This window comes from Oxyura jamaicensis, chromosome 3 (assembly GCF_011077185.1).
Source record: "Oxyura jamaicensis isolate SHBP4307 breed ruddy duck chromosome 3, BPBGC_Ojam_1.0, whole genome shotgun sequence".
Classification (NCBI taxonomy): domain Eukaryota; kingdom Metazoa; phylum Chordata; class Aves; order Anseriformes; family Anatidae; genus Oxyura; species Oxyura jamaicensis.
Genome location: NC_048895.1, coordinates 108,313,603 through 108,332,581, shown reverse-complemented (window position 1 = coordinate 108,332,581; position 18,979 = coordinate 108,313,603). Strand labels below are relative to the sequence as shown.

The window sequence follows — 18,979 nt, the reverse complement described above, 5'->3', positions numbered from 1 at the left end:
CCGTGTCCATACACCTTACATACCTTCAGGGATGGAGGCTCCGCCACTTTCTTGGGCAGCCTGTTCCCACGTGTGACCACCCTGTCTGTGAAGAAATTCCTCCTAATAACCAATCCCAACCTCCCCTGTACAACAACTTGAGACTGTGTCCTATTGTCACCTGAGAAAAGAGACTGACATCCTCCTTGCTCCCATCTCCTTTCCTGTAGCTAGGAATGGCCTAAGAATCACACAGCTGAAATTTTGTGTATTACGCAAGCTCTCAATATCCATAATCTCTCAATATTGGTCCCAGCGTTTATATTCTGGCCTGCATCCATCACTACTGGGGAGATTCAGTGTGTTACAGAATGAAGCCAAAGATTTCCTCCTTTGTTAGCTTTGTCCCCTGTGAGCAGACACTGAAAGACCTTGGAAGGGCTGGATGGGGATAGAGAACTGGAGGCTGGGTGTTGCAGCCCCCTGGGTCACAAATGTGACGGTGTCCTCTCCTAGAGTGTTGTCAAGATGGCACTTGCTGGAGTGAATTAATTCTTACCAAAGATTGTTGCTGGTGGGCTGTGAGGATGTGGTACCTTGTTCCTGCTCTACATTGGAGCTTCCTGTTCCCATCTCAGAGTTGAAGGAGGAAAGGGCTGGCAGTTCTGCACATGGGCTGCAGCTCAGCTCAGGCTTGTCCTGAGTGGGTTTGTGCCCCAAGCAATGCTTCTTAGGGCTAGAGGGAATGGCCTCAAGTTACACCAGGGGAGGTTCAGGTTGGAAATGAGGAGACATTTCTTAGAGCAGTCAGGCATCGGAGCAGGTTGCCAAGGGAAATGGTGGAGTCACCGTCCCTGGGAGTGTTCAAGGAAAGGTTGGACGTGGTGCTTAGGGACATGGTTTAGTGGGTGACATTGGTGGTAGGGGGATGGTTGGACTAGATGATCTCAGAGGTCTTTTCCAACCTTAATGATTCTATGGTTCTGCCAAACCTTGCGCAGCTTCCCACAGAAAATGGTAGGATTTAGGCAGCTAGGGACAGCATAACGTGGTTTAGGACTGAGAACAAAGGCAACTTTGTGTGCCTCACTGTGAGCTTTTTCTCCCATTCTTATTGAATTCTGCTTTGGGGACTTACTCGAGCCTCACAGCGTGAAGTTAGCCGACCTGTGCCAGAAGATTTCGGTGGCGGGCACACAGGTCCCTTTCCATCTGCACCCTTGGAGCCCTGCACCCTCTCCTCCCCGCTGGTGAGGCCGGTGCCCGCAGCCCTGCCCTTCCCTTCCCTTCCCTTCCCTTCCCTTCCCTTCCCTTCCCTTCCCTCCCGGGGCCGCACGCCCCGTTCGAGGCGGGGGCAGCCGCCACCACCCGGCGGCTTTAAATGCGGGGCGGCGGGACGGGCAGGCAGGAGGGCACCATGCGGCGGCCGCTCGGCATCCTCGGCTGCTGCCCGGTTCTCCTGCTCCTCCTGCTGCTCCTGCAGCCCGGGGCACGGAGCGTCCCGCACCGCCTCCGCCGGCAGCCGCTGGGCAGCGGCTTCTCCGGGAGCCACGGCGCGGCAGGTACCGGCCCTGCTGCCCCTCGGGTCCCCCCCGGCCGGAGCTGCCTCCACTGCCCGCTGCTGGGGGCTGCCCTGCCCCGGGGATGATGCCGGGAGCTCGCTCGCTGCCTGCTTTGCTCGCTGCTACCCGGTCTCTCTGGGTGCTACCTGCCCTGGCTGCTCTTTGGGATTTTTTCCCTGCTTGCTTTTGCAAAGGGGGACTGGAAATGTGTGTGCCAGGGACGTCTTGCTGGAGCTGCAGCGGTCCAAGGGTGTGCTTGTAGGCAGAAGTGGCAACTACTTGGACCAGCTGACCTCCAGAGGTCCCTTCCAACCTCGGCCATTCTGTGATTCCCTTCCCTTCCCTTCCCTTCCCTTCCCTTCCCTTCCCTTCCCTTCCCTTCATCTACCTGTTTAATTTTCAAACCATCTCTATTGCAGACTCATAGCAATACTAGGCTCCTGAAAAGTTTTGTTCCTTAATATAAAAAAGATAATTTTTCTACATTTTTTTAGAATGAACATTGTGCATCTTTTTTCTTTCATGTCTTCAGATACATGTGCATGTACAAATATTTCCTCATATCTCCAAGCTTCATGAAAGGCACAAAGCCATTCTTCGAAATGCTTATGCTTATGCACACTCTGAGTTATGGGATGCATGCAGAATTATGTGTAATGTACCTGGATGGGATCTTAGATTCATGCAGTCCACTTTTCTGTCCCAAAGCAAAATCAACTGTACTACTGTGCCTCTTGATCGAAGTAAGATGAACACTTGCACAAGAGAAAAAAGTTCTTTGTTTTCATCTCTGCTTTTAAGAGACTTCTGAAGAAAAAAATATATATTTTTTTAATTATTATTTTTTTAAAGCTGGAATGGAATAATAAAAGTCACCCTGATAGTAGCTGGGAGATGTGTATCAGGCTCCAAAAGTTACTCTTCACGGAGTATATTCAAGCTGACTGAACACTTTTTGCTAGACAACAATACTTGATCAGGAGCATCTCCTTTGTAGGAACACTCTGCTTTTGGGCAGTCTGTTTTTCTTAAACCAGTAGTGCAAATCCATACTTGATGATAGAAACTAAGTTCATGGTGGCATCAAGGTCAAGCTCCCAGCACAGGGAGTGTTCAGCTTTGGTTGCCTGCTGCTGCTGTCTCGATTCTTTTCAGTTTTCCTTGAGATGCTTGTCTTCTCTCTGAGCTATGGCTTTTCTGTTCAGTCTAGGTTTCTATGTCAGTGAGGAACTTTAGAAGCTACAAATATGTGTGTGAATGTTCGTTTTGACATGTAAAATTGCTTCATGAATAATAACTTCTATATATAATAACTGCTATAGAAGCTTTAACGCAGAGACAACTACTTAAGAAGCATTTATCACAGCATGCTCTGCATCTTGTTCCTGTTGGCCTTTATTTCTTCTTGTTGGGTACTTTGGATTGTGAATTACAAACAAGAAATAATTTCCAGTCATCAGTCTGCTATGATGTTAACAGCTACTGCTAACAAATATTGTTAACATCTGTTCACTATGTAATTTGTCCCATTGTTTTACCGCTTTATTTCTGTTCTTATAAAAATGAATTCAAGCTTTATCTGCAAGAAGAAAAAGTAAGTCCATTTACATATTAAAACACTTTTGTGTAGGCTGCTCCATGTATTACAACCCCATGATTCAAGGATAGTCGGGCATTATTTTGTGGGCTCAATGGGACCATCTTCTAATGCTTAAAAATAATCAATCATATACTGCTTGTCAAAAGGACTACTTAAGAATTTCTAATGCCTTGCCCCTATAATTTTAAGCCTCTTTCTAGAGAATGAAGGGTGCCCATGTTTATCTGGTAGAGGTAGTTTGTCGTCACAGCTCTCGCTGCCCTGTGGTGAGGGCTCTGGTCCCGTGCAGATGACTGATGTGCTTCCCTTCCCTCCTGACAGACTCTGCTTGCAAGAACCGGCCCCTAGACCTTGTCTTCATCATAGACAGCTCCCGTAGTGTCCGACCTGAAGAGTTTGAGAAAGTGAAAGTCTTTCTGTCAAAAATGATCGACACTCTGGACGTTGGTGAAAGAACAACCCATGTGGCAGTGATGAATTATGCCAGCACCGTCAAGGTAGAGTTTCCGCTCCGGACCTACTTTGATAAAGCCTCTATGAAGGAGGCCATCTCTCACATTCAGCCTTTGTCTGCTGGCACGATGACTGGCCTTGCCATCCAAACTGCCATGGATGAAGTCTTCACTGAGGAGATGGGTACCCGGCCAGCAAGCTTCAATATCCCCAAGGTGGTCATTGTTGTGACAGATGGACGGCCACAAGACCAGGTTCAAGACGTGGCAGCGAGCGCCCGGGCAGCTGGCATTGAGATCTACGCAGTTGGGGTAGATCGTGCCGACATGCAGTCCCTGAGGGTGATGGCCAGCGAGCCACTGGATGAACACGTCTTTTATGTGGAGACCTATGGTGTGATCGAAAAGCTGACATCCAAGTTCAGAGAGACTTTCTGTGGTAAGGTGGTCAGTCCAAGACGGTAGTGTAATTTGGCTCCTTTTGGCTCCAACTGTGGTTCCACTCCTTAAGAAAGAAGTTTTTATTTTGAGAAGTGTTATGTATCGCATGTACATATTTCCTTTGCCATCGGTTGGGCAAACAAGTCAACCCTTTTATCCAGTGGAGGCCAAGTAATGGCCTTTCACTTTGAATAGTAACCTCACCGTGCAAGGAACAGGACTGATTTCAGGGTATGTTCTTCTGCAGCGGCATGATTTAGTGCATGAGAAGGCACTGCAGCTTGGCTGGGATTCAGCTACGTCCTGACATGCTGAGAACCCACGCTGGAGCTGTGCAGGCTGCTCATTTCTGTTCCCATCTGGATAGGAAGGAAGAAGGCTGGAATTATGGTTCTGAAGAGCTCCTTATAGGTTCAGAGTACAAAAATCAGGTGAACTGCCACACTAGCTTGAGAAATTTGATACAGGACAAAGTGCCTGAACACAATGGCATGTTCTCTCAGGATGGGCTTTCACTGGACAGGCATTCCTGGGCTTTTTTGGTGTGCCAACCTTTCCCTGTTCCTATGCCACAAGATTTTGACAGAGCTGCTTCAGCAGCTCCTGAGGGCTGGGCTTTGCTCTTTGAGGGCTGGTCTTGGAACGAGTGCTGGTTGTGTGTATGGTTTGGGCTAGAACACCACTAACAATGCTAGACCAGCGTGGGTTGTCGTTGTCATTGACAAAAATCTATGGTGTACCTGGAATATTGAGGATTGCCTATAAACAGCTATGCCATTGCCCTACCCACAAAAAAAAAAAAAAAAAAAAAAAAAAAAGACATTTTGAAAATTAAAGCAACTTGTATTAAGTAGATTTTTCCAGTAAAATTCTAAGGAAATGCCTTGTAAAATAACTCTCTGGCAAGTAAAATCAGGTGTAAAGGACATTGTGAGAGAATTCAAGTTGCAGCCATTGCCTCAGGAACTTGGCTGGCAAGAATGTGTTACTTGGTTATTTCAGAGCCTTGCTAAAAATTACCACCGTACCTTTTGAATACATGTAGAGTGAATAGACTTCTTTCTCTAGGTATGAAATGTGTAGGAGCATCTGTAGGCAGGACACTTTGCCCAATAATTAACATAGGAAATGCTTGAGGTCTGGCTTGACATCATGTTGTGTTGCTGGTGTGACCACATCCTCTTTCTGGTAGCTGGAAGCAGGTACGAGCTCCCACCTAGCTGCACAGGTATGCAGGTATGAGCGCTGTGAAAATAGTATTTATTTTCCACCTATGTTCTAGTGAAAGCGAGTCCTTTCACAGCACCAAAGAAAAATCTCTTGTTCTGAAATCTAATACTACAGTTTATTGTGATGAGGCATAGGAATTATTCTCCTGTTAAGCTGGAGGATATACCAAAGAGAGCTCACACTTACATATTTCCAGCGTAACTCTGAGTTTCAGGGTAAAAGGCATACTTTTTCAAAAGGCTCTTACAAACCAAATGAATCTAAGACAGTCTTGTTATACGGTGTTGGTAAACCAAGTCTTTTCCAGCTCTGAACTGTTTTTTGGACAGACAGAAATCTGGATTCACCAGTGACAATTAGGATGTTCTTTGCATTGGCCAAGCCAAACAAGTTTGTGGGGTGAACTGAAAACAGGAAAACTAATGTTCAGGGGCAAAATAGTTGGCTTAGATCAGGTCCTTGATGCATTGAGAGCATCATTCAGTGTGAGACCATCCTGGAGATGGAAAATCTTAGCTTTGAATTGGTGTCAAAGTCAGTGGACGCTTGCCTTTCCTACCACAAAAATCTGACCAGTTGAATCTGAGCTTCTCAGTTTGCTTGAAAATAACACCCACAGATTTTGTTCATAAATCATTCATATGAATTCTCTTATTCCCAAGAATATAACAGAATGAAAAGACACTGGCTTCGTTTCAGACTTTTTTTTTTTTTTTTCCAATAGACAAGACACACTTTCTGTCTTACAAGGGGATACCTAAATCTTCCACATTTTAGGAAACAAGAAATGTCGCCTCACATTCAGAAATAATGAGAACATTCAAGAACCCTTGTTGGTCATTTCTTATCTCACCACTGTTGCTTTTAAGTTTGATTTTACCATTATGCCAGATCCACATTGTAGCTACTCATCTAAGTAAAATCTCAGGTAATAACTCAACAGGCTTGTCTCTCTATATTTCTTTTTCCTTTGCTTCCTCCTTCCCTTCCATTCCCATTTTTGCTTTCCCTCATTTTCTCAGCTTTCCCTCCCTCCCTTCTTCCTGTTTTCATCTGATTTAAATGTAGTCATTTAGAAATGATATAAATTTAAGTGAGTATCTAGGTTTCCTTTGCAGGGACATCTTGAGGTGATCCACAGAGGAAGCATATCCAAAGCTAAATACACTTGAGAAAAATTGGAGAGAAGTTAATTAGTTAGGTGGTCAGACCTGTGAATGAGAAGACTGTCAGCACACGTAGCTCATTGCAGAGACAGCCCAGTGTTATCACAGGCATTTTGTCTGCCCTGTCACAACAGCAAACTTATATCCAGCTGCCATCCATCACGCTGCTTTTCATATCACTGTTTTCTCATTCCGATGAGATAACCTTACAGTCTGCTGGGGAATTAGCCAGTCTGCTCAAATTTCATCTCATTTTGTAGCACGCAGTTTCATTTTCTCTAAGGCTTGGACATTATTTCTGTATTGTCTTTCAGTCAGGAGGTTGCCGTGCCTGTAAAGCTGCCTTACTGCAGGCTTTCCTCCATATCCTCTTTTGGACGTGACTTTTTAAACCTGATGGAGCAAGGCAACTGCAGCTCTCACATGCCCATCTTGCACTGCCTGGGTTCTTTGGTGGCTGATCCGCCTGGACCAGAGTTCCACAAACACTCTTTTTGTCCTTAAGAAGACAGCCTGTTATCCTAGTGCCTCTGAGTTGTTTTTCTGTTCCTCCTAGCCTTGATGCTCTTTCTGTTGTAATTTAGTTTATTTCATTGTGCCGTCACATTTCATTTTCCATGAGAGGCTTTTTACAATACAGCCGGAATTCATAAATCAGCTTGTATGCCAGTAAGCAGAGCTTAGTAAGTTAAACCAGGTCTTTTTTATTGCCAGGTTCCCATTTCCAATGTAATGGTCCTAAATGCTTAAAATCTCACCCTGTCGCACTGCTTTTGCAGATCAATCTTGTCTTTCTGCCCCCTCAGGTGTGGAGCTATTTTAGGGTCATTTATGACCTCTTTCTTCTGGCTACAAAATGATGCAAAAGATGACTGTAACTTCTGTGGTAGTGACCCAGTACTGAAATTTCCTACTACTAATCCAGCAAACCGTGCTAGATGTGAAGTACTTTTGTAAGCATAAATTATTAATGAACGTTTCTTTCCTTCGGGATAACTGAAATGCTTTCTCTGTAAACGCCCTCTGCAGCTGCGAATACATGTGCGCTTGGGACCCATGACTGTGAGCAGGTCTGCGTGAGTAACGGTGGATCCTACCTCTGTGATTGCTTTGAAGGCTACACGCTGAATCCAGATAAGAGAACTTGCTCAGGTATTACCCCTTTGGTAAATGTATCAAATTAGAAAACAAAAATAAATTTATTTTTTAATAACACATTTGGATTTCAGAAGCTAATTCTGTACTTTTGTTGAAACAGTGAATGTCTGAATCCCTTTTAATAATAAATCTAATAATAAATAATAAATAAATAAGTCTTCTGGAAGCAATGGTGAGAAGTAGTTTGATTGCCTCACCATCCTTTTTATTATTGCCTGCAGAACCATTCATTAGGGCCAGATGCCAAAACAAAGTCTTCAGATGTGGACACCATATAGATATTTTCTCCTACCATTTACTCTAATTCCTTCAATTACTCTTGCCATTTCTGAGCTGATTCCAAATGTAAATGCATTTGAAAATGTTCCTCTCGCATGTGTTTTGCAGTTGTGGATGTGTGCGCACCTGGGAAGCATGAATGTGATCAGATCTGCGTGAGTAACAACGGGTCCTATGTCTGTGAATGCTATGAAGGCTACACCCTGAATCCAGATAAAAAGACTTGCTCAGGTAAGAATTAAAGGCTACTTTAATATATGACACTTATGGAGACATGGACATATTTTCTGAGTTATCTTCATTGATTCTAGTTAAAAAACTGCTTGCAAATGTCAACTTCTAAAATGAGAATTCACCTGTAGCCTTTCTCCTTGGTTCCAATACCAATAAAATGGCCCTTTTCTTTAAATGTCTTGAGTTTAAATAAATAAAAGATAAATAAAGTGCCATTGACCTACCATTTTATGATCTTGGGAGATCATTTATGATCCTGGGAGAGGAGGAACCTATGCCAGAGATGCCCACCAGCACTGTGTGTCCACTGGAGACCGAGTGCCACTGGTCCATAGAGAACTTAAAACCTGATGATTTTTCCATCTTCCTTGTCAAAACTCAGTGGTTTTGTTTGTTTGTTTGTTTGATTTTTTTTTTTTTTCAACTTGCTGCTTCTGTTTCTAAGCTATGCAGGGCTCCACTATAAAGCAACCCCAACCTTTCACCATAAGCACTTTCATCCTTTCCTTCTCCTTGAATTGTCACTCTGAAAAGTTAGCTTATTATAAAAACATTTTCCCCCTATATATATATATATATTTTTTTTTTTTCTGGAGTTGCTCCTTTAAATCCAGAAGTTTTGAGCAGCACCAGCCTTGGAGCAGCTGTTTTGTACCTGGTAGGGGCCTCCCTTGGAGAACACAAACACTCCTCTCACTGAAGTTTTCATACCTCTCATTTCTGAAGAGAGAACATAACCTCCCAGTGTTTCTGCCTTGTTTTTGGCATTGTTGCTGTTCTAACTCGGTTTTTATCTCCTTGCCATTTAATAGTACTTGTACATGACATCCCTAGCTTTTTGTGCCTGCCTTCAGATGAGTATGAATTTGGATTCATTATAGTTCCTGCTAATATTGCATGAAACAACAACATGGCAGGCTATTGCCCGTCTCAGTGCAGTGTTTTAGCTTCAGCCTTTGTGGGGTTATTCAGGGCAGCCGGAATTGCAGATGAAAATCGGCCTGTGTGAGACTTGGTATAGTGATGTCCTGGAGCCCAGATATCTGCCTCCTGCATTAAATGATCTGTAACCAAATTCAGTTGTCTGCAGCATAATGAAATAATGTAGTAAGGCGCTGGTTGGATCCTATTCTGAATCCTAATTAAATTGTGTTTATAAATGTTGAACTATTTAAAATGCTTGAGTGTCAGGGAGGGATTAATTGGTTTCTTCTCTAAAACATGGTCCTCCACAGCCATGGACTTGTGTGCACCTGGAAGGCATGACTGTGCACAAGTCTGTCGGAGAACTGATGGATCCTACAGCTGCGACTGCTTTGAAGGATTCACTCTGAATCCAGATAAGAAGACTTGCTCAGGTAGGACATGGTCAGGGAAATACTGTGTTCAGCTAAAATCAAATAACTCTTCTAAGTCAGGTTAATTTATGTTATTTTTCTAATACATTGTGCAAGAGTTGGTACAACTCCTGAAAGCACAGTGCAACTTCAGGTTTTTCTTCATGTTTCCAGTAATAATTTGAGACATGCGACTCTTCTACAGTTGTGAGAAGCTTGTAATTGCTGTAATTAAAATGCCACTTGGCATTTCCCTGGGGACTTCACAGTATTTTCACTCTCAAGGGGCACAAATTGCCTTATCTACCTGAGAGAGGAGAAGGGTAATTGGTGGGAATATCTGACATGCACTACCTGTGTCGGGAAACTCTTCAGCAAACCAGCATAACGAAGATGTGGGAATGAGACAAAGAAGAGCAGGGGCTGTACTGGAGGACAGACTATATAGCCTGTATTACCATGAGTGTAATCACTCTTCCTGGTGGATATGTTTGGAACTTAAAAAATACTCCAGCCTTAGAGATCTAGAGGCAGGAGAGAAATGTTCTTTCCCAGTGCTGGTCTCTTGTGGAGAACAGAAGCATTGACATGGTTGGTATACAAGGATGTATGTATAAATATATGGTACACATGGATTAATACGTATTCTGTATCATTTTCACTTGATTAGCGTTTGAAGTTCACCCTTCATTTCCTTGTATGTCTCACTGATGATTTATTTATATAAAAACCTTTTTTCCACTCTCATCATAATCCCTTTCCTTACTATATTTTGTGTGACAAACCCAGGCTTCCAATTCCAGGAAATTCCTATGCAAATCCCTGCAATTAATTCACAGTTCTTGCACCTCACCGAGGGAAAACCGTTTTCTTGATATTTCTTCCTGCCTAGTTTAAGAGTTGATTTTGTAAATCAGTTCCTAAGATTGACTCTCAGCTGGTATTACATAGATACAGTAAACATCTGTGAAGGAATGTGAATTCAGTGATCAGGCATCCCTTTTGTGAGTCCAGTACTCAGTCTCCTTTCATAGCAATAATTATCCCCCTGCATACTCAAATTTCAGAGTATTTCTACAATACGCTTTTTTTTTTCCTTTTTTTTTTTTTTCTTTTGAATCTCATTTTACACTAGACTGCTTGTGATTTCTCAACTGTCTCCAGGTCTCTATGATATAAAAATAGCATAGATCCAGGAGGAGCTCTTTTCTTTCTTGTTTACTTGCTTGCTTTCTTCCCTTTTCTACTTCTTAATTTCTCTCCTTTCTTTCTTCAGTTGTTTTTGCCTTACAGGACCTCTTTACTGCAAAAATATCCAAATATAGGAACTCCTCTACTTGCTTTTTTGGAGTTGATGTGTTAAATTTGGCAGAAAACCTCTGCCTCACACATAAAGTGCCCACTTTGTAACTGGCAGCGGGTGCCACGTCTTTCTTTTTTTTTTTTTTTTAGCAGCCATGTATACTCTTCTGTTTATGGTCTTTTCATTCCATAAAACAGTGTCTTATCCAGTTCCATCAGAGCTGAAAAAATGCCAAATGCTCTCTTAAAATCCAGATATTTGTTCTCTGAAATTCCTTTGGATAATTATTTTGTAACTGGGTCACTGCTAGTTCAGTTCCTTCTGCAATCTGTTACAAAAAAAGCGTTGCTGCAGTTCCAAAAGTCATATGAACTTCGTGATGTTGACAGACGGATAAAAACTCACTCTGTATACCTTACTACAGCTAATAGCGTGCTGATGTGCAATGAAAACGTCCTGGTTTGAATCCAAATGGGAACTACTGATGCCAAATAAACAGTCTGAAGTCTGGGTATTGGTTAATGTTCTTCTCCAATGCCTTCCTTAGCTGTCGACATGTGTGCACCTGGGAGGCATGACTGCGAGCAGGTCTGTGTGAGAGACGATCTCTTCTATACCTGTGACTGCTATCAGGGCTACAGCCTGAACCCAGACAAGAAGACGTGCTCAAGTAAGACCAGATTGCTGTCCCCTGTCCCCCCCGCCCTCCCCAACCAAGCAGGTGTATTGAAATCACTCTCGTTATCAGGTTAATGTATTTGTATCTATATAAGAAACTTACACGTGCATTATAAAACAGTTCTATATCACTGTGCTTTTTCTTCTTTGAGCATCACTTAGATACGTAAGGTACTTCATGTGCACCAATGCTAGTAACTGTTTATCATTTGCTCCTTCCTTACCACCCTGTCGTGAAGGCCTTCATTGCATTTCACTAAGTGCAACTGTGCAACATTCAGCAAACCCAGAACTGAGAAGTAATTGAAAAGACAAGAGCTGGGGTTAGACACACAGTCACACACTTCACAGCGCTGCGGAAACTGCATACCATCATGCAGGAGACAGCCTGAGGTGATGTCCTCCCTCCAGGCTGAATTTTGTTTTGCTCTTTGTTCCTTTAGCTTCCCAGTGGCTTTGTGTTATGCTAAAAATGCTATTATTTTAAAAGCCTTCCTTTCCTGCCCAGCATCCTTACTGTAAAGCTGCAGTGTACTGGAAACCTTTCCTAGCCTGTCTGTGGAGGTGAGCTGGTGCTTCACATCTGGTCAGGTTAGACAGCTGTGGTCACAGATTGTAAAAGTAAGGACCGAGAGGGACCCCAGTAAAACAGCTGGTTTTAGGTCACTGCCCCAAGACAACATCAGTTACACTTCTCAGTAGCTGCTGGTGAGAGTTCATGCAGTATAAGTTCCCAGCATGGAAAAGTATTGCCATTGGGAAACATTTTAAAAGGTTTTCTTGCTTTTGGATAACTGCTTCTCCAAAATGTATTTTGTAGGAATTGATGTATGTGCTCGAGGAACCCATGACTGCGAGCAGGTCTGTGTGAGCAACGAGGCGTCGTACACCTGTGACTGCTATGAAGGCTTTACCCTAAATCCAGATGAGAAAACATGCTCAAGTAATAATTTAATATTTTTATTCTGAACATGTTTATTGAAGTACCTCTCTTTAATGTGTTAAATCCTTTTAATCTCCACAAAAAAAAAAAAAACACCTTTTATCAACTCACTAACTCCCGAAAAGTATAATCCCTTTTCATTCTTTTCTGTCTATTTCCAATAACGTTTTGAGCTAGTTTGATCCTTCTTTAGTTATAGCAACTACTGTATTTAAAACTACACTTGACTCTTACCTATCACCACACATTGAAGGACTTCATTGTATTTTTTTTTAATCTGTTATAATCTGCATTTCCTTATGAAATGTGAATAACTACGAGTACTGACAAGGTTAGGTTTTGGGGCATCTGTCTCTGAGGCATAGGACTCAGTTGTGTACCAGCATAAAGAGGAGAGTGGGGACTGGAAGGGCACACAACTGGTGTCAGAAGAAGAACGGCAATGCTAGACCCTATGCTCTTTCCCACTTCTCCAATTGCACGGGTTATAAACTATTTGCAGAGCCTCTGCAGCATTTGATGCTTAAGGTAGGTTGGAACAGACCTCAAGAGGTGTCTTGTCTGATCTACTACTGCTTGGAGCAGGGATGATTTGACATTACATGAAGTTCCCCTGTGTAAAAGCAACGTATAAAAGTGACAAATATAGCTAAACGCCATCTACCAAAATAGTAATTTTTGTAGGTCTGGACTTAAACATAAATACAGCGTAAAAAACAACTCTAGCATGTTTTGTGTGACTCGTTGGGCATCCCAGTAGCAGTGGAATTGCCCCAGATTTTGCATTTCAAATACTGGTAGACTCTAAATTTCACAGAAGCTCTGCAGAAGACTTCAGGATACCCTTGGACAGTTGCCGTATGTAAAAATAATTTGGTTAAAGCAGACATAATTCAAGGAGGATCTGTATCTGTCACTGGAGAATTTAAATGCAAACATGCAAACTTTGCTGGCAGTCAGTTGGAAACCAACCACGTTGGTGTGATATTTTGAACTGGCCTTCCTCCAGCTGAATCTTGAACAGCTCTTCTTTGTACATCAGCAATAAAGCCGGCAGGATGTTTCAAAACAGGGAGCTGAACAAATACAGGTTCAGTGGAATCAAGAAGACACCAGTTTCTGTGGGGAAATCTGCAAACAAATTTTTGCTCTGCTTGAAATGAATCTGTTCATAGGTTTTTTTTTTTTTTTTCAGTGAAACACTAAATGAACAAACTTTTGACATTCATATTTCAGTCATTTTCTGTATTTGAAGCAGCCATCAGTTTCCATGCAAAATGGAAATATCAATGGCATGATAAATAGAGAAATGAAAATAAAGAAAAAAAAAAAGAGAAACGGTATCCAGCTGTAGTATTTATATTGTTTTACTGTTAAAATGGTCTCATAATTTGTTTAGTGATTGAAAAAAATTGAAAAAAACAATTGAATAATCTTCTGCCAATGCCTTTGCAAGCAATGTAAAAAAGCATGTATAAGGAAACAGCAATTACATACAAGTTATCTCTTGTTAAAAGGGTGTTTCATAATTGTAGATCTTTTAAAGAGGCGCTGCATTTGGAAGCTTAGTATTCTGGCCTCAGACATACATGGTAATCTCACTATATAGTAATGCTTCAGTAGTTATTGGTATTGTTTGTTCTTAACCTGAAGCAACTGGTGCAGCTTGCATATTTTTTTATGGAGTAGGTGAAGTTAACTTGCCTTTCACAGAGATGAGAATTCACATTCATCAGCTGATGCTTGACATGTCATTATGCCACTGTCAAGCTATCATATCTCTGAGCCCTTTGTTTATGAACATCCCTGGTTTTGTGGTGGATTATGAAGAAAAAGGAATTCTTGAGGACAGCTGAGGCCCTGGTCCTCAGTAAGCCTGCAAGTCTGAGGGCAAGAACCAGAAACAGATTAAATGGAATCACTGTAAAGGATGGCAATATTTGCTTCCTCTTTCCTAAGAGCCTGATTACATCTCTTCCATACTAACTGACTCCTCCATTAATATTGCTGTGCTTTCCTACTAGATTTGAAATTCATTTGAACCCATTGGCCATTGTTGTTCTCTCCATACATATTCAAGTGACTCTGGATGGACTCATGTCCACACCTCCTGATGAATGAGGAACCATACTCCCTGTGCCACTATTGCCATTGTTACAAACCAAGATCACTTGGGAGGTCAAACACATTGATGACACAGTTGAACTTCTACTGCTTACTATTTAAAACTAATGTAGGTGTTCCTGCTATTTTGTATTATTTACAAAGTGGTAGAAGTGGTACCTTGCTTGTCCTGCTCCTGCAGATAGGACACGTGCGCCTCCCGCTACACGTTGGCCACCATCTCTCCCACCTTTCCCTCCCGACTGCCCTGGGCTGCAGTCCCACAGCCTGGCTTCAACTCCCCTTGCATTTTCTTGGCTTTGTAAATGTTTTTGTAAGTATTCTAAATGATGTTTTCTCTCTTAGGAGCCTCAACAAGCAGTCTTGTAACAACTGAGGAGGCCTGTAAGTGTGAAGCCATAGCTGCACTGCAGGACTCGGTCACTTCACGCCTCCAAGCTCTGTCCACAAAACATATCCTTTTTCTTATGTGTTCAGCTCTTTACTGGTATTTTGGGGGTAGCTGTTTTGATACAAGCCAGAGGGGAACATGCCTCTCAACAGAAAGTATTTTCTTGGTGATTTTATTAATGCCAAGGAGTGAAATTTTGCGCGTTGCCACTGCTGTTATGTTTTCACATTTCCTTGTTTTCATATCAAGGTACAGATATAATGCACATCCCCACATCACCAGGACAATGTGTTATGTTGAATATCAAACAGTGCTCTACTTGTAATTCGTTCGGGTGATGTTTACAGCACATGCTCACTTTTGAGCTCTGCTATTAGTAGCTTGTGTATGTCCCCAGATTTTCGGACACCTTTGCAAGCAGCAATGACCGTCGTCTGACTAGCTGTGGTCGGGCTTCCAACTCCGCAGGCAGGCAGGGTCCTAAACAGTTTTCATGCAAGTTCTCTTGTGTGAAAAACTGCTAGCCTATTGCTACCCAGCTTCTGGGTACAGCAGGCAGACATCAGGCAGAGTGGGAGGGCTGCGGGGCAGGGTGCTGAGCGTGGGGTACTGGGAGAGCATCCAGGCTGCAGCGCATCCCAGGCGTGGGCCGCAGGGTTCACTGGCTGCATTCATTGCATTGCGGCAGCAAGGAGAAATGTAGCTGGCCCCCGGATTAGACATTTCACAAACATGTGGGAGGAAAAATAAAAATGGTGAATTCTGTGGCGTGGTAGCAGACCTGAATGCTGGGATAGATGTCCTCAGATGGAATGAGAAGAACTAATAACTGGGTGTTAGACAAGCTGTGATTCAGCATCAGGCACAATTTTTAAAAGCGAGTGTGGCTGATCATGGTGACCGTTTACCAAGAGTTGTGGTAGGTTTTCAGTGCTGGAAATTTCTGAGACTACATGCTTTTCTTCTGTGAAAGGTGCTCTTGTTCAAATAGGAATTAATGTAGGGAGTACTAGGTTTGTGGTTGTCATCCTGATCCCTGGGGCTTCAAAATCAATGAAGGGGGATATTTCAGATTAATCAAAGTGGGAGACTAGTAAGTTTTGTATATTACCTCATCATTTATATAGATAAATGGCTTCTTCAGTTCACCACGGTTTCTGAAAGTGAAATGAAGTCTTCTACCAAAGACACAACTTTCCCAGTTCTTGAATAAATTCAAAGTTATTTTTATAGGTCTAAAGTGTAAATCCCTCTCCTAGTAGGGTCCCTTGAATTCACTTTATCTGCCTGAGAAGGAAGGAGAGAATCTAATTTTCCTTGGATCATACATCATTCCAGGGAGTCTAAGTAATTAAAACTGAGTGCCAAGTTAATTAACCCTGTAATGCCATCTTGACAGTAGCACAATATCTATCTCAAAAGAACAGACTCTCTCTCTACCCCAAAGCACTAATATTAAACGAGATGGTGGTAGTTTCAAGTTAGCAATATACTTCATTACAAAGAACTGATGCTTTCTTTCAAAGTCGTTCTTTGCTGGGCAATTTGTATCCCTAGCTTCCTTTCAAAACAAACTGGAAAAAGCACCATCACCTGCTGGGCATCCAGGGCATCCTCAGCCCTGAATGTCAAGCACTCCAACTTCTTGTAAGAAATTGGGGTTGTAGAGAAAATTTGGGAAGTTAACAGACCTTGATAGCTCTCTAAAATGTTTTGAAAGTTCTAGTTCAAGCACGTATTGATCTCATTTAGAATCTGATTTTCTGTGTAAAATGCAGTAATGAGAAACATAAATAAACCAAACCTCATAGCCACCTATTGTATTGCCCTTAACAACAGACCACTAGACGAAGTGTCTGAGAAGCTGCAAGCATATCAAGAGAGACAGCAGGTTGTCTGAGCTATTGTTCTACTTAGATCCCAAAATGATATTTGAGAAGCAATTATTTTTTATTGTGTTCAGCAAGCTTTAATTTTTGCACAGCTTACAGAACAGCATTTGGTTTGTTATTATTGACAAGTGTCAAGAAGACTTCGGGAAGATAACCCTCTTGAAAATATACCCTGAGGATCTTCGTGTACGGTCACTTTGTAACCATAAAGCTACCCATACCTGCTGAGCTTTGGGCTGTACTGCAAGTAGTACAGCAGGTACCATCATTCTGCAGTAACTGCATTTTTATTCTCTTATTTAAAAGTAAATACAGGAAAGAAAGGAATGGAAAAGTACTCACATCATATAAAACTGTGAAATGACTAGGCAGAGTAAAAAACGTGCCTCTGGCATTTGTCCATTAAAATGAAAAGTACTTCATGGTCTTGTAACTTATTTTAATAAAATAAAGTATGATCAGCACACTGATGTTCTTTTTTTTAATATATACAACTTAAAGTATGCGTGTTATGAAATAAACAGTTTAACAAAGACAAGGAAACAAAACTTCTAAGATAGAAGAGGCACAAATGGAAGAAATCTGAATAATTAAACAGGACACTCTTCTTGACTCACACAATTGGAAAAAGAACACTTTGATTTTGAAACCTACAACTCCTTGTTACTGTTGATAAGAGGGTTAATAGTTATTTCAAAGTTGTTCTACATTTGGAAGGATGAAATACATGCTGCAGTTTAAGGTTTTTATCCTGCAAGATTTACTTACGTTAGCAATCAGTCATTCCTGTTGTCATTCCAGACTTTCCTGGTGCCAGCTGGGCTTGCAGAAGCTGACAATTTACAAATTTCACTGTTAAAGGAAATCCACTTATTCAGCACACTTGCATGTGTAATCATGCAAATAAATCACAATCACAATTTTGTATGTAATCATACAAAATAAATCACATGAAATATTAAATCAGTAGATGGTACACCAAGGACATATTATAACAACAGTTGTGCTCATGTCATACCCTGCACGTTGTACATACAAACTATTTCAAGGAAAATCAGGCAGGAGTTCACTTAGGGAGCACATCCAATTAGGGATGAATACTGCTGACATGGAGGTTCTCCTAGTTAATGCCTTTTTTGTGATGTGTCTCCACTGATATTAATTTGTTGCCATTCAATTACAGTCAGCATGGGACAACCTAGCTGTGCAATAGATGCTTCCTCAAAGAGCTGTACGTGCATATTTTTTCTGTAACTCGTGGAGTTTTATATCCAGCACTTTACTTTGCTTATTTTCATGTCCTCAGCTTGAACATGGGTATTATATAAAGATTTATGGGACCAGAAGTATGCCTTGGCCTCTGTAATTGGTAAGAATAAACAAGTTATAAATCTAATGCAAGACTTTTCCACTTCTTGGCAACTGGGAGTGTATTACATTAGTCCAATTTTCACTAGGGCTGGTTGTCAAATGAGATGTATAATTTTACATGATTGTGGAAAATTGTCCTGGGGGCCAGATCTGCCTTGCAAGAGCTGGACAGGCTTTGTTTCATGTGCTAGTATGCATAATACCATTCTACCTTGCAGATGATAGTATTTAACATTCGATTCCTCTGAGCGAGTATCTTGTCTTACTTTGTGAGCACCAGACAAAATTCCAAGGTGATACAAGCATTTATTATTATTCTTTTAAAGAACATAAGAGCACATCCTATTGAGTGAATTTGTAATACTTTTTTTTTTTTTTTTTTTTTTTTTTAATATAGATGTTTTATGGACAATTAATTATACTGTTTCACTTATTGAGGCAATAGAACTTGACTAATGCAAAGAACTGTTACAAACACGAACTTAACATCTTTTGGATGATTTTTTAAAATTATTTTTATTTTGCTTAAAACATTTTTGAGCTTAACTCTAGCCACCTTGTTCAGCTCTAAGATACTTTTAGGAGCTCAGCCTGATTTGTTTTATAGTTCTCTTATTATGTACTTCTAAATTGCCAATAGTTAAAAAATTGGATGCTCAGTGCTTGAAGGTATATAAACATATGAAAATGTACCTTCAATAAAATTATTTGATGATACCCAATGGATGGTTCTATTTTTTTACATTTTCAGATAGCCTCTCAGATGATGGGTATGGCAGCAAACTTCACAAGATGCATGTGTGTGAACCTGGCTTCATCAACATCCTCCTTTATGGATG

At 41.5% G+C, this 18,979-nt stretch overlaps 1 protein-coding gene across 1 annotated transcript; it reads left to right on the top strand.

The window, feature by feature from the left end:
• Positions 1 to 1,274: 1,274 nt before the first annotated feature.
• MATN3 (matrilin 3) lies at positions 1,275 to 18,165 on the top strand. The gene is made up of 9 exons (XM_035322812.1): positions 1,275 to 1,541; positions 3,463 to 4,032; positions 7,460 to 7,582; positions 7,976 to 8,098; positions 9,337 to 9,459; positions 11,289 to 11,411; positions 12,240 to 12,362; positions 14,832 to 14,939; positions 16,722 to 18,165. Exons 1-9 carry the CDS (start codon positions 1,361 to 1,363, stop codon positions 16,775 to 16,777), a joined length of 1,530 nt encoding a protein of 509 aa, XP_035178703.1. The 5' UTR covers positions 1,275 to 1,360; the 3' UTR covers positions 16,778 to 18,165.
• The last annotated feature ends 814 nt before the right edge of the window (positions 18,166 to 18,979 follow it).